Source organism: Siphateles boraxobius, unplaced genomic scaffold, assembly GCF_051911475.1.
Source record: "Siphateles boraxobius isolate OS27281-9 unplaced genomic scaffold, OSU_SipBor_1 19, whole genome shotgun sequence".
In the NCBI taxonomy this organism is placed as follows: domain Eukaryota; kingdom Metazoa; phylum Chordata; class Actinopteri; order Cypriniformes; family Leuciscidae; genus Siphateles; species Siphateles boraxobius.
In genome coordinates, this window is record NW_027508799.1 from 13,955,533 (window position 1) to 13,970,382 (window position 14,850).

At 37.3% G+C, this 14,850-nt stretch overlaps 1 protein-coding gene across 3 annotated transcripts in view; it reads left to right on the forward strand.

Moving 5' to 3' along the window:
• brd1a (bromodomain containing 1a) overlaps positions 1-12,096 on the forward strand; it is a 37,169-nt gene extending 25,073 nt beyond the window's left edge. Inside the window, exons 10-13 of one of the 3 annotated variants that reach the window (XM_077233896.1) lie at positions 3,203-3,339; positions 4,060-4,169; positions 9,252-9,406; positions 10,929-12,096. In XM_077233896.1, the coding sequence (XP_077090011.1) occupies positions 3,203-3,339; positions 4,060-4,169; positions 9,252-9,406; positions 10,929-11,112 (586 nt within the window). In that variant the 3' untranslated portion in view covers positions 11,113-12,096. The remainder of the gene's footprint in view (positions 1-3,202; positions 3,340-4,059; positions 4,170-9,251; positions 9,407-10,928) is intronic. The other 2 variants (XM_077233897.1, XM_077233898.1) reach the window with 2 other exon arrangements.
• The last annotated feature ends 2,754 nt before the right edge of the window (positions 12,097-14,850 follow it).

Below are 14,850 nucleotides of genomic sequence, written 5' to 3' on the forward strand. Positions count from 1 at the left end.
ATTAAGACATTACACTATTTGAGAAATGAAAGACTATTTACGGCCTTAAAATTATGAAAAGTGAACTTCTTAAGGACAATTCAAATGTCTGGGAGCGCTCTGGCGGTGCAAAAATGTATTACAACTAAATTCAATGCACGCCATTGACGCCACTTAACCGAGCAAAATGTTTCACTCGGTTACGCAATTTTTAACGGTTAATCGGTTAATCGGGTAACCATGGACACCCCTAGTCAGAAGATGGTGAAGAAGCATGCAAAGTTTCATGGAGATCGGACCATAGGTGGCGCTATAACTGTCAAAAAGGTCTCATTATTGTTAGGTGTTCAAGAACGAAGTGCTGAAAACCTATTGTAATTGCTATTTGAAAAAAAAATTCCTCTAAAACGCATCGTGCAGCCCAAACCGTAAGGCCTAGAGACTTGAAACTCGGCCAGATGGTAGGCCACACTTTTGGGGAGAACCTATCTGAGTATGACCCCAATTGGCCCATAGGTGGCACTACAGCAACCAAAAGTACTAAATTGCTCACAACTCCTAGACCGTTGGCCCTAGCCTCAAGCTTTTTACACCAACGTGATCCTTGGCTCAATACAGGCAAGATGTATATCTCCAATTTCGATTTAGGTAAGAAAAATGTTCCGCTATGTCGAATTTTGTCCAAAACCTACTTTTGCGAACTAGTCCCTGGTTTTTCACCTGATCGGAACCAAACCAGTCTAGGCCTATTCTCTGGACTCTCTAGATCAATAATTATCGAAAAAAAAATTGAAATTTTGCAATTGGGTGGCTGTAACAGGGTCTTTAGAAAAGGGGCGTGGCAAAATACAGTCAAAAGCCTATAAATCATAAATAAAAACTCAGAACTTCACAAAAATAGATGAGCATATGTGTCATAACATGGTGAAGAAGCATGCAAAGTTTCATGGAGATCGGACCATAGGTGGCGCTATAACTGTCAAAAAGGTCTCATTATTATTAGGTGTTCAAGCACGAAGTGCTGAAAACGTATTGTAATTGCTATTTGAAAAAAAAAATCCCCCTAAAACGCATCGTGCAGCCCAAACCGTAAGGCCCAGAGACTTGAAACTCGGCCAGATGGTAGGCCTCATTTTGGGGACAACCTATCAGAGTATGACCCCGATTGGCCCATAGGTGGCGCTACAGTAACCAAAAGTACTTAATTGCTGTTAACTCAGAACTTCACAAAAATTTATGAGCATATATGTCATAACATGGTGAAGAAGCATGCAAAGTTTCATGGAGATCGGACCATAGGTGGCGCTATAACTGTTAAAAAGCTTTAAATCCATGTATTTTCTATGGTAAATTGCCTGTATTAGCTGTAAATGGTCTATTCCATCTATGATCATTTAATGTACATATCATAATGTTCAAAACCATCATAAATCATTCTAGAATGTGGTATATTATGGTAAATCATCCTATAACATGGTAAATCTTGCTAGAATCATATTAAATCATACTAGAATATGTTCAATTCTGGTAAACCATGCTAGAGCAGGGTAAATCATGGTGAATCATACTAGAACTTGGTATATCATGGTAAACTATAGTAAATCATGCTAGATTCATGATAAATCATACTGGAACATGGTAAATCATGTTCCATCATCACACTAAAATTTGGTATATCATGGTAAATCATGCTAAAACAAGGTCTATTCCATCTATGATGTCAGTGGTTAAATGCTTGCTACATGAAACTTAATGTCTTTTGATGCTTTTGAGCTTAACTGCCTTAACTGCTTGAACACCGCTAAATGCTGCTAGCAGCTTTAATTCTTTTTAATTTTGTATTTTGTATTTTAATTGTTTTTTTTATGCAGTATTTTATTTTAATATAGAGTCTTGGCCTTTAAAAAAATTTTTTTTAAAGCAGATTACCACCATCTGGTGGGAGTATGGAGAGAAAGAGTAGGACCATGGTGTAACCACTAGATGGCATCTACTGCTCTCTATGGAGAGGCATGTGAATTCCCCAGCTGTTTATGGACACATTTACTTTTTTTTTTCTTTTTTTTTTTTGGATTTGAATATATATTTAAACAATTTCAAAAACTATTTCTTATCAAGTTTTAGATATATATTTTTTTAGAAATAGTGATTTAAAGTTGTTTTTTTTTGCATTATGATTACAGTCAAACCTAAACATTGTGTTAGAAAGAGAAGCTTGTGTTGCTGAGAAGCAAATTTTATATCCATTTTTTTTTATTCAGAATTTTTAACAAAAAAATGCAATTCATTCAATTATAACACTTTATGTAAAATATTATTAAAAAATATATATATTGTATATATTTTAGTCAATTTCCCATTCATTTCCTATGGGTGTCATTTTTGACCGAAGACCACAAGTGTGACTATTTTTTTAGACCACTTAGCATGCTAGTGTTCGTAACATTCCGATGAAGCTGTGATTTTTAAAAATTCAAAACAGAGTTTTTGTAATCAAAATGTATGGGTGTATGTGTATATAAGTGTGTGTGTTTGTGTGTGTGTGTGTGTGTGTGTGTGGGTGGGTGTGTCTGTTTTGCACTCTTGATGTTGTAGAGTGTCACCCCTTTACTGCTGTGTACTTTTTGTTAGCATTGTGGCCGATTTGTTGATTGTACACACACAAATTCGGAGAATCTGTCAATTTCCCATTCATTTCCTATGGGGGTCATTTTTTGACCGAAGACCACAAGTGTGACTATTTTTTTTTAGACCACTTAGCATGCTCGAATCATGATCTCATTTTTTGTGTGTGCACATACCTAATGCCATAAAAGTCACCAAGTTTTGTTACATTCCGATGAAGCTGTGATTTTTAAAAATTCAAAACAGATTTTTTTTGTAATCAAAATGTATGGTGTGTATGTGTATAAAAGTGTGTTTGTATGTGTTTGTGGGTGGCTGTGTATTTATTGCACTCTTGATGTTGTAGAGTGTCACCCCTTTACAGCTGTGTACTTTTTTTAGGATTGTGGCCGATTTGTAGATTGTATACAAACAAAAATTACACACACAAACACACACAAATAAATATCTACTTTTAATCTGTCAAGTGCTTAAATACTCCAAATGAACATCCATGTATCCCTGCACTATTCTTCTTTTCATGTGTGTTTTTTGTTGTTGTCATTATTTTGAGCTCATCTCCCACATCACTCCATCATGTTTTCCCATCTGTCTTTAGCAGTATCACACTTAATCTTCCGAAGTGTGGGAAGGGAAAGCCGGCCCTCATCAGGAGGAACACAGTGGAGGACAAGAGTGAGATTATTGCTTGCATCGAGAGTAGAAATTTCGCCAAAGCTGCTAGAATAGCTGCTGGTAAGGTATCCTCATCTCTATTCTTTTTGCTGATGTGTTTGCCACCTGTGTTTAACACCTGTGCAAATTGTCCATTGCAATCAATGAAAAATGTAATCACAGCTGTGTTGATATTCACAATTATGAGTGTGATATTGTATTTATTCAACAATTCTATAAACAAGTTAGTATTTTATTAGCAAGTGGGTGAATTTATTTATCATTGCCACTGAAAATAGAGTGGCTCAGGGATGACATCAGAACCTGGAAGAGTAATGCGCCAGTGGTCTCTTTGAGATTTTCCTATGAAGTTTTAGAATGTTTTTTTTTTCTTTTCTTTTTTCTGAGTAAAGTAAAGCCCGTGGTAAACATAACTTGCTGATACTTGGATGTTTTGTTCTACAACGTAAACTACACACACTCACACTAGTTCCATGTCTAGTTAATAATTAGAAATGTCCGCATGCATGAAAATGTGCCTTGATTATTTTAAACATTTAACTTTTTTTTTTGTAACATTATGAATCTAATTGTCTATCGTTGCTGTTTGATAGTGTTTAAAAAAAGTCTTGACATCTCAGTGTAAATACTACGCGATTTCTAAAATATTGAGATTTTTTTTCTGCCGATCTCTAAGACCTAATGGATATTTAATAGTCTTAACTGTGCAGTAATTGTCAGTATCATGGTTCAATGTTTACGCCATCATAACATATTTTGTTGATATTCCTGCTTTCATAGAAGTTGGCAACAGCAGTATTTGGATGCCCACTAGTGCTACCACAGTTATGCTGGAACCTCTCAAACTAGTTTGGGCTAAATGTAGTGGATACCCCTCCTTCCCTGCCCTGGTGAGTCTGAGTGTGCATGTGTAGAAACTGGCTATTTCTCTCTCTCTCTTCCTTTCTTCCACCCTTATTCACATCCTGTAAGCTTCGTTATTTTCTATCTACAGATACTCATGAAACCCATCTACAGAAATTTGCTTTTAAAAACGTTTCATGTTAGGTCATGTAAATTGTCATGTTATGTTTTATTTATTCTTTATAATACTGAAAATTGTCAAAGTTTTGACATTACAGACACAAGTAAAACATGTGACATTGTTTCTCTTCCATCATTACGTATAGCATTAATTTAGTGTTAAACAGCCTTTGCACAAGTGAGAGTAAACACTACTTTATCAAGGCACTCACTAATAACTTATGCATGTGAGTTACTATGCATGTGTAGCATGTGAGTGCAGCAGTGTTCTTTTCTGTGTCTCTTGCAAATGCAAATGATTAGGAATGACAACTAAAGTAAATTTTTATTACAGTTATGCTTCCATAAGCTTCAGTGAATTTTTGTCCTGTTGAACTTGTTTGTTTGGATTTCTCTCTCCAGAGAGAGAGAGGGTGTGCCTGTCTCAACTGTAAACTCAACTTTATTGCTATCAATATAGCATCTATCATTAGTCACTGTTTTCATAAAACAGATAATTTCACACTTTTTATCCATGTTATTTGTTTTTGTTTTTGGATTTTAAAGAAATGGTTTCGGTTAAATTCGGCCAAGAATTATTTTTCTTTCGCAATTTCGATGACCTTCTTTTGTGGGATGAAATTTCAGGTCATTCCTAATGCATCTCCCATGCTTTCTATAATATTTCAAAATGTAAGCCCAAGAAAATTTTAGAGTCCAATTGTAATAAGGCAGCTGTCATGTAATCAATAGTTCTTAATAGTTCTGGATTACATGCTCATTTGGCTGGACTCTGTGAGTGCAGCAGTGTTCTTTTCTGTGTCTCTTTAAATGCAAATGAGCTGGTGCTCCGGCCCCCTTTCAAGAAGAGGGCGGAGCTTCAAGTGCTCATCAGAACAGGATAATAACACGCACTGAAAATGTCAGAAACTGTCATTAGCGGTGTTCAGATCAAACCGGATTTGGACAAAGATGCCTACAGAGCCAGAGAATATATAGAGATAGAACAGGTATAGTTTAGCTTAATTACAGTTATAAACTATGTGGTCGTCTTGCTTTAATCCACTACAAGCCTGTTTTAACGGACCCTGACTGAATGATGGCCAAAACTTTACTGATGAGTTTTATGAAGTTTATTGTACATCACAAAAAAAGATGAAGCATCCGTTTTCACTCCAGAAAATCACCATAGAGCCGAATACACCGTACAAGAAGTTCACGATAAAATCTTATCCATATTCTATATCTATATTTCTCTCTTGCATTATCCTAAACATACACAGCGAATTACACATAAGCACTCGTTACAGTAGACAAATATATACAGACCTTATGGTTTTGGTGCTTAATAAACTGGTAAACTTTATATCCATATAATAACTCCTTCGAACTGTAAAAAAGTGCACGCTCTCCGTTTTTTTTACTGCCGTGACCATCGATCCAGAGACTATAAGCTGTAACACGTACTGTTGGTACTTATTCATCCTCGAGTAACAACTTCCAACTAAGCAAAACCTGTTTTGTATTGTCCCTTTGTATTGACCCTCGTTCACAAAGCAGTCTGCTGTAAAATGATTTGCCCAGACATAAACGAATTTAGGTATATGGGGGCGCATTCCCTTCAAAAATAAAACGAATCCACTGCATCTTCAGTGGCTCTTATTTCGGTAGTAAATTAAGACTGTTATGTTCACTGTTACATCCAACAACAAAACACCTGAGTTGCTTTTAAGACATTCTTGTCACTACAGCTGCTCCGGCCTGGAGAAAATGGCTACAACTCCCTCAGGGCGGGGTCTATGCTAATATGGCAGATTTCGTCAGCAGTCGTGGTGGTCTTATTCAAATAGCTTATTCAAATACTTAGAAACCGACTGCAAATTGAAACTCGCCGGATGAGACCGTTTCAGACTAAGACATCCCACAGACACAGACGATCATTGGAGGAAAGATGGCGCCTGTGAGTCGTTCAGCATGCCATAGGTGTTTTGTTTTATTCGTTTTTATCCCATGTCGTTCCTTGTTGGTGCAGCAAGTTAGTTCTCTTCATGTTTATGAGCGCGATTTTCTTTAAGTCTCCGAGAGTCGGCGGTGGTGGCTTCCAGCTGTAACTCGGGTAGAAATAAGTTTTGTGATTCCCCGTTTATCGCACGTGCAGCTGTGGATCTGTGCGGCCTCTCGGATTGCTGTAGAAAGAGAAGGAAACGCAAAAGGAGACGGGGCAAGCGTGGAGGCATGTTGGTGAAACAGAGATGAGCGCGTACGCGCCTTAGCAGCTGGTCCAGCCGGGCATGTGGGCTCATCGGTGGATGTCATCCACTCATCTCGTGCCTCTTCTTGTCAACAGGATCCAAGGTACTCTTATCTGGTAATGGTTGTTCCTCAGAACCCGAGAGTTGTCAACTGTGATCAAAGTTTCGCAATGTCGTGTTAAGAAGAGGGCGGTTAACCCGGATAATCTTCGTTTTGTGCCGTCATTACAGAAATGAAGTGAGTCAGCCTGTACTATTGCGAAGATGGCCCTTTTCAATACAAGATCTATTAGTAACAAAACATCTTGTCGAGATTTGGAGATCATCATAATTTCTTTTTAATGACTGAAACATGGCTCAGCGATTGTAACCGGGACTCCCTTGCAGAAACATCACCTAGAGACTATAATTCTCTGAACTCTCCAAGGACTGGGGGGCGGGGCGGGGGAATTGTGACAATTTTTAAGAATTGTTTTAAATTCAGGCTGTTAACAGTGGATAAGTTTGTTAGTTTTGAGGTGCAAGTTTTTGAAGTGGTCTTTATTAGGCCAGTTATTTGTGCTAAATATATATAGACCTCCTAATTATAACAAGGACTTTACTGGGGAATTCTCTGAGTTTTTATCTTCTATGATTACTCGTTTTGATAGCCTTGTTATATTCTGTGATTTTAATATTCATATATGCTGCCCTGAGAAGCCCTTGGTACAAGTTTTTTTTTTTGTTACTGTTGGATTCTTTCAACCTCACGCAGTCTGTCGATGGTGCTACGCATAAGCAGGGGCATACTGTTGATTTGGTTTTGTCCTGGGGTGTACCGGTGGGTGAACTGACTATTGAGAACACGGGGCTCTCAGATCATTTTGTTATTATGTTTAATGTCACATTTGCTTAGACAAAAATGGAGGCAGTCAGAGAGGAAATGGAAGAAAGATAGACTACAGGTCTCATATGAGATAGTTAGAGAGTGTATGGTGTCTTATCAACAGTTTGTCAAAGCGGCTAAGGCGCAGCATTTCTCCGATTGAATCTCTAAGAATCAATACAGTCATTAAATATTATTTTGTGTGATTAATACATTTTTAAATCCTGCATGCCCTAATGTTTTCGATAATTCAGAGAGAGCTTGTGCACATTTTTTGCAGTTTTTTTATGGCTAAAATCTCCGCTATTAGAACCAGCATCTCTAGTTCTGTCCGGGTTCAAAGCCATTTTCAATCTCCTCCTGTTTGACTTACCTCTGGCCAGTTAAGTACATTTGAGCCGGTAACTACTTCAGACCTGTTAGAAATTGCCCAACATCTCAAGCTAGCTTATTGCTTAGACGGTTTTGCTGACTGAATCAGAGTCTTATAGAGGGGCTGGTGCCATCATATTTTAAGCACGCTCTTGTGCAGCCTCTTTAAAAAAATAAAAAAAGAGTTCAGACCAGTAGGTGTTCAACAGTTATAGACCTATTTCTAAGGTGTTTTTTTTAGCTAGAATGCTGGAGAAGGTAGTTCATAACCAACTTAAAATAAAAACAATATTTGTGATGCATTCCAGTCAGGTTTTAGACCTCATCATAGTACAGAAACTGCCCTTCTCAAGGTGACCGCCTTTGTCGGTAGTTTCCGGGAACTGTGGTGCCTTAGTGTGCTGCTGGATCTGAGTGCAGCCTTCGATACAGTGGATCATGGGATTCTCATTGAGCGTCCGAGTCAGTGGGTAGGCATTAGGGGGATTGTATTAAAGAGGTTTTTATCATATTTACAGGGGAGATCGTGCCTTTGCGGTAGCAGCACCGCATCTTTGGAGTAGTACATTTACATTTACATTTATTCATTTAGCTGACGCTTTTATCCAAAGCGACTTACAATTGCTATATATGTCAGAGGTCGCACGCCTCTGGAGCAACTAGGGGTTAAGTGTCTTGCTCAGGGACACATTGGTGTCTCACAGTGGATTCGAACCTGGGTCTCTCACACCAAAGGCATGTGTCTTATCCACTGCGCCATCACCACCCACCCAGTAGTCTCCCTTTAAACATTAAATCCTGTGATTCCATTGAGTGTTTTAAATCTAGGTTGAAGACCCATCTCTTCTCTGCTGCTTTTAATTGTTCTTAGCTACATGTGGTTTATTTAGTGCTTTGTTTTGTTTTATGGTGTGTTTGTCTATGTTTTGTAAGGTTGGGTCTGTAAAGCACTTTGGTCAACTCGTGTTGGTTTTAAACGTGCTTTATAAAGAATGTTGATTGATTGATAACAAACTGGCTACATGTTTTCTTTTCAGCGTTTTTGGGCTGGCAGACAAGCCAGAAACCTAACTAAATGCAAAAAAAGCTGAAAAAGTGAAAATTTCATCCAGTGAAATGAAACAAATTTTAAATCTGAAACTCCATGACTACAATAAATTGATGGTGCAATTGGATATGTGTCTAATAATAGTGCACATTTATCTACATCAATGTTAACGTGAGCTGCCATGTAAAGTGGTTAAAGTTTGGATTTCCTACCCGATATAATTACTACATGACAGCTGTATGAACGATTTATCCGTCACAGAACAAAAAAGCTCCACAGAAAGTGGCAGAGTCATGCAGTCCGTGATCAATCGACTTTGGTCCATGCCTTTTCTCATTGATTAACGCTTTGTCAACCAATATGGGGCAGCCCTAGTCATTTTACTGTTTCCAGGATTGTCATTATGTTCTTTAACGTTACGGTTTCATTACAGATCATAGACCCTCATATGCCACGTGTGGGGTGCCAGCACAATGGAGTCTCTATCCCAATGCCCCCACTGGACGTTCTACGGATCGGAGAACAGTTGCAGTACAAGTCTGAAGAGAAACTTTACCTTGTTCTCTTCTTTGACAACAAACGTAGCTGGTGAGATTTCAGAGGTTATTTATTAGTGTTTTGCGAAGTCATATTATTACTATTACTAATGCTTATATTTAGGGGTTTGAGCAAACTTCTAACACTAAGTATTGCACATCTGCAGTTAACTTGTCCTTGTTCTACAGACAACAATGTCAAATTGTGCGGTTGTTCTCAGTAATTGGAAAAGTTTTATTCAAAGAAATGAACAGCACTTATGATAAATATTACTCAATTAAATTTCAGAATTCACAATTCCAATTTTGATACTACAGCAAGAACTCCTAGCCTAACTAATGTAAAGTTCAAACATTATCAAAGGCAATTAAACAAGGAAACAATTAAATGGGGATAAATAACATAAGAACAAAGTTACTTTACTTAAAACAAACATTACATTTTATTTCCATCCTAACCCATTACATATTATTTAGCAGACAGCAGATGAAGGATTCATTAAATGTGGTCAAAATCTGTGCCAGACTACCTCTAAATGTGGTTTCAGTTACTTAATCATTATCAGAAAACAGTGTCACAGTTTATATATCTGGCTTTTACTGTGGTAGAGTGGTAGATCCAATCACTGAAAACACAATCATGACATGAATATAAACAAAATGTGCTAATCTATTTGCACCCAAATGTATTTTTAATATATATTTTTTTACTATTTAAACTTCAAATCAATTAAAGAGGGACATAATGAGTAGTTTGCTTTTTTCATCATTTGTATAGAATTAGGGGGAAAAAAACTAAAAGGCTGAACATGCAACTTCTTTAAATGAGCATTGCGTAGGTTCTGAAATTTCGAACCGTTACTGACACCAGTGGCAGTTAGAGAAACTGCAGCCAGTCTCATGCTCATTCTTGGTGCGCACGCTCGGATGAGCACGACCACAGCCACCAGAGAGTTGTAACTGTCTTACCTTTGCAGTAAAAAGAAAACCAGCTCGGGGTCTGTTTTTATACCCAGCGCTGACCGGTGCTCCCTCCAAGAATCAAATGCCGCTCCGATGTTGACTCTTGTCTTGTCTTACCCCGATACCGGTCACTCTCTATTTTGGCCGCACTAGATAAGGCTTTTTTTTTATTTTATTTTTTTTACTTACGAGGAGTTTCCGTGGGTGTCTGTATTGTGCTGGAGGCTGGTCGCTTCTTTCCGTCCGCAGAGTCCATTTAAAACTAACGTTACTGCTAGCGATTGCCGGATGTAAGCCCAAGTAGACGAGAACACACATGACGTCACATTTTGTGAATTTTCGCGACAATTCGAACCCGAATCCTCCCCACACAATTGAGCCTACAGGCTGATAGAGGCAATTGTGGTGGACATTAAGGTGTCATTCTTTCTATTACATTATGGTTGGCTCATAAATGTACAAATGAAAACTCCATCTTAAAGATTTTTTTTAAGTAAAAAGCTACACATAGCCCCTTTAAAGCACTAAAATAATAAAAAGGCAAGAACAACAACTTGTGTCTGGGGAAGTTTTATAAAAATAGGATTGTGTGTGCTGTATCCCTTTTCCAGGCAGTGGCTTTCTAAATCCAAGATGGTCCCTCTCGGTATTGACAAAACTATCGACAAGATTAAGATGATGGAGGGACGCACCTCAGCCATCCGCAAAGCTGTTCAGACCGCCTTCAACCGTGCCATGAACCATCTGACTCATGTTCAAGATGAACCTGTTAGTGACCTTAGTGATATTGACTAAGACTGGCAAATGCAGGCACGTTTCAAAGCCTTAGTAACTGTCATTCCTGACTGGCACCTGCTGTGTGACTTCTGTGGTTTCTGCTAGCATATATTCCACTCCAGTCTCATTTCCACAGAAGTCAATTCTGTAAATAATGTAAATCACTTTAACACTAACTTAAATCTGAAGATTTACAATAATGGGTACTGTACATATATTTTTATAGTATTTATACATTTTAGTGAATTATACCTAGCATAATTACTCATTGATGCTGGAACAAATGAACAAAATGAATAAATTGTATGAAAAAATAGAGAAAAATTGTGTGATTAGGGCTGAAACATAATGTGAGAGTGCTTGCTTTTTTATGTTTAAATTATTGAAGTTTTTACGCAAGCTTTTATTTGGCATTAATGTTTCTATAATCTAATAATGTTTTTACAACAGTTTTTAACAACACAATACATTGATGTATTTATAAAATTAAAATTGTCTGTTTTTAACATTAAGAGGGTCTTGTTGTTTTGAAACCACAAGTGCGTTATTCTAAAATTCTAATGAAACCAAAATAAATGCTGCCCGACTTCTTTTATGTTGAGTGAATGGTTTTGCTTCAACTGTATGGTTTTTATTTTTTAAGTTTTGTATTTTTTGTGCGTGGGAACTCCATAATTGCTGTAGGATATTGTACTTGTGTTAATTTATTGGGGGTGGGGGGAATAGAATTCAGTGAATTATATTCGCTAGTGTTTTTTTTTTTTTTTTTTTTTTTACTGAACTTTTAGGAATTATTCTTGTTTTTTTATGATTCTTACTTTTATAAGGGAGTCCTAGTAGATATGACTGTTTACAGTGACTTCATTTATTTATGTTTATTCTGGGTTGCAGTGGGTAGATTTTGAAATACTTTTTTTCTATACCACGTAATTTCTTTTGGTAATAGAACTGTTAATGATATTGTCCTTTTTTTAATTTTTTAATAAATTCATAAATAAGCCATTTAAGTCTTGTTCATTTAAACAATTGCTTTATACCATAGCACTTATTATTATTTGCGTGGCACTTTAAGATATTTCTAAAAATACCATGTGCTATAATATATGGGTTCATAGGTCTGCCTCAAAAACTTTTCCAATTGTCTGACACGTTGAAAATAGATGGTATTCATCCCTCATGGGGTAGCACATAGTCTTAGAGTTGAACTGTGTCTGACTGAGGCTAAGGTCAGGAAGTCCCCCCGAGTCCATCTCCCCAAGATTACTGTTATAAACATGAACCCCGCCTGAAATGCAAAGGGGGAGGCGTTGCTGTAATTTATAGAAATATCTTCAGAATTACTGAGAAGTCTTGTTTAAAATATAATTATTTTGAAGTGATAGTGTTACATAAAGCACCATCTAGTGTAAGTTTAAGAAATCTTTGTGTTAGCTACTGTAAACAGGGCACCATACAGACTTCATCAAAGAATTTGCTGATTTTCTATCACAATTAGTACTGGCTGCAGATAAAGTCCTAATTGTTGGTGATTTTAATAACCATATAGATAATGAAAAAGATGCATTGGGATTGGCATTTAGAGACATTCTAAACTCTATTGGAGTTAGACAACATATGTCAGGACACACTCATTGTTGTAATCATAGTTTAGATATAATAATAATATTGTCACATGAAATCAAGTTGATTTAGGGGTGGGCGATATGGCAAAAATATATCACGATTTTTTTCCAAGAAAATCATGATTCATGATTTTATCACAATTATTTTTTCGCATATTGTTTTTACTATTTTGCAAATGACTAGGCATTACAGCCAAACTAATGTCCCTATTTTAAAAAATAAAGTCTTACAAGGTCACAAAATATAAAATAAAAAAAGAATGGCAAACATTTAGGCCAAAGTGGCGAAGATAAAAATCTTCATATAAATTATAGAAATTATACATTGATTCTTATTAAAGCTATTAAAGTTGAGTTGAGCTACTATTACAGTGAGTGATTTTCTCTTTGTTTTTTGTGGTTTTATTAACATTAAACTTATAGTTCCCCCAAAAATGAAAATTGTCATCATTTACACTATCAAGTTATTTTAACCCCAAATAAAAAACCTATTTCTGTTTAAAATAAAAGTTATTTTGAAGAATGTGGGTAACCAAACTGTTGCTGGTCCCCATTGACTTTCATGGTATGTTTTTTCCTACTATGGAAGTCAACAGGGACCAGCAACTGTTTGGTTAGCCACATTCTTCAAAATATCTTATTTTATGTTCAGCACAAGACATAAATTAATTAAGGTTTGGAACAACTTTATAGTGAGTAAATAATGACAGAATTTTCATTTTTGAGTGAACTAATTCCTTTAAAGGATTGGTTCACCTCAAAATGAAAATTTCCTCATAATTTCCTCACCCCAATGCCAACCAAGATATCCATGTTTTTCTTTTCTCAGTGGAAGAGAAATTATTTTTTTTGAGGAAAACATTTCTGGATTTTTCTTCGATGGGTGCTTCTCATTTCTTATTTGTGCATCCTCGCTTCCTTTCCTCGCTTCCTTTCCTAGCGCCTCAGCTCCTCCCCCTGTAGGATGTGAGGGAAGGACGCAAGGAAAGAAAGTGAGGATGGAGGAATCGAATGAAAGCTTTTTTATACATTGGAATACTTGATCACTCGAGCGTCACTTCATAGCGTCATCAGCAGCACTCAAAGGATCTGCCCTTATGTTGTTGAAGTTTGTTTATTTAAGAAATTCATAATGAATAATAATAAAGCAAGATACCCTGTTGAAATATGTGAGATGTGTGGTTTATAAAAACATAAAAGGGTAAAGTACAAATTCAAATTATTGTCACCGATGTGAAGGGGGAGGAGATTGTATACATGCGTCACGTTTAGTCAATAAAACACTTCCGCATAGGATACACCTGGGTATCCTCGCTCATGACTCCTCTAAAAGCCTCCTCACTCCTCGATCCTCGCCTCCTCACGGTGCAATTAGAGAATTGAGATGTCCTTCAAGATGGCTGTGCTTGATTGGTTTCCGGGTCATAGGATGGAGGACAGAGGAGCGAGGAGACGAGGAGGGATATTGAGAAGCACCCGATGTCGCGGGCGCCGGCGGAAGTACCGCCCCACTCGACCATGCAAAGGAGGATGGTTCAAATTCTATTGGTCGCTTTGTAAACAGTAGGGCGGTACTTCTGCCGGTGCCCGCGACATCGACAGTGACCTTTCAACGTGATGGTGTAGTTCCCGGCGCGTTGCAGATCAGCTCAATCCGAACAATTGTAGTTAAAAAGTATATATATTAGGGGTGTCGCAATATACCGGTATTAACTATAATCGTGATATTCAAAGCTTGAAATATCGACATCGTGTTAATTTGGAGTGTGTATTGGCGATAACCGCAATGTTTAAAATGAATAGGACTTTTATGATAACATGACACGTATACTCCAGCGCCAGTTGAGGTGGCAGTATTGCACTCGCATCTATCAAAATAAGAAGACGCTGCGCGCGCCCGCGCAGCCACTCTGAGAAGAATTTTGTCTGAGCGAGAGAAAGTAAGTTCGCCAGTATGGGAGTTCTTCGACTTCAAAGAAAACAGCACATTAAAGGGGGTGTCTCGCACACCAGATGAGAAGCGCAGAGAATTCTTTAAAATTCGAACACATTATTTTCTAGGAGTTTACACACACCATAGACAGTAAAAGAAAGACACACACACACCGAATGCACCATACTATGGAAGCTTATG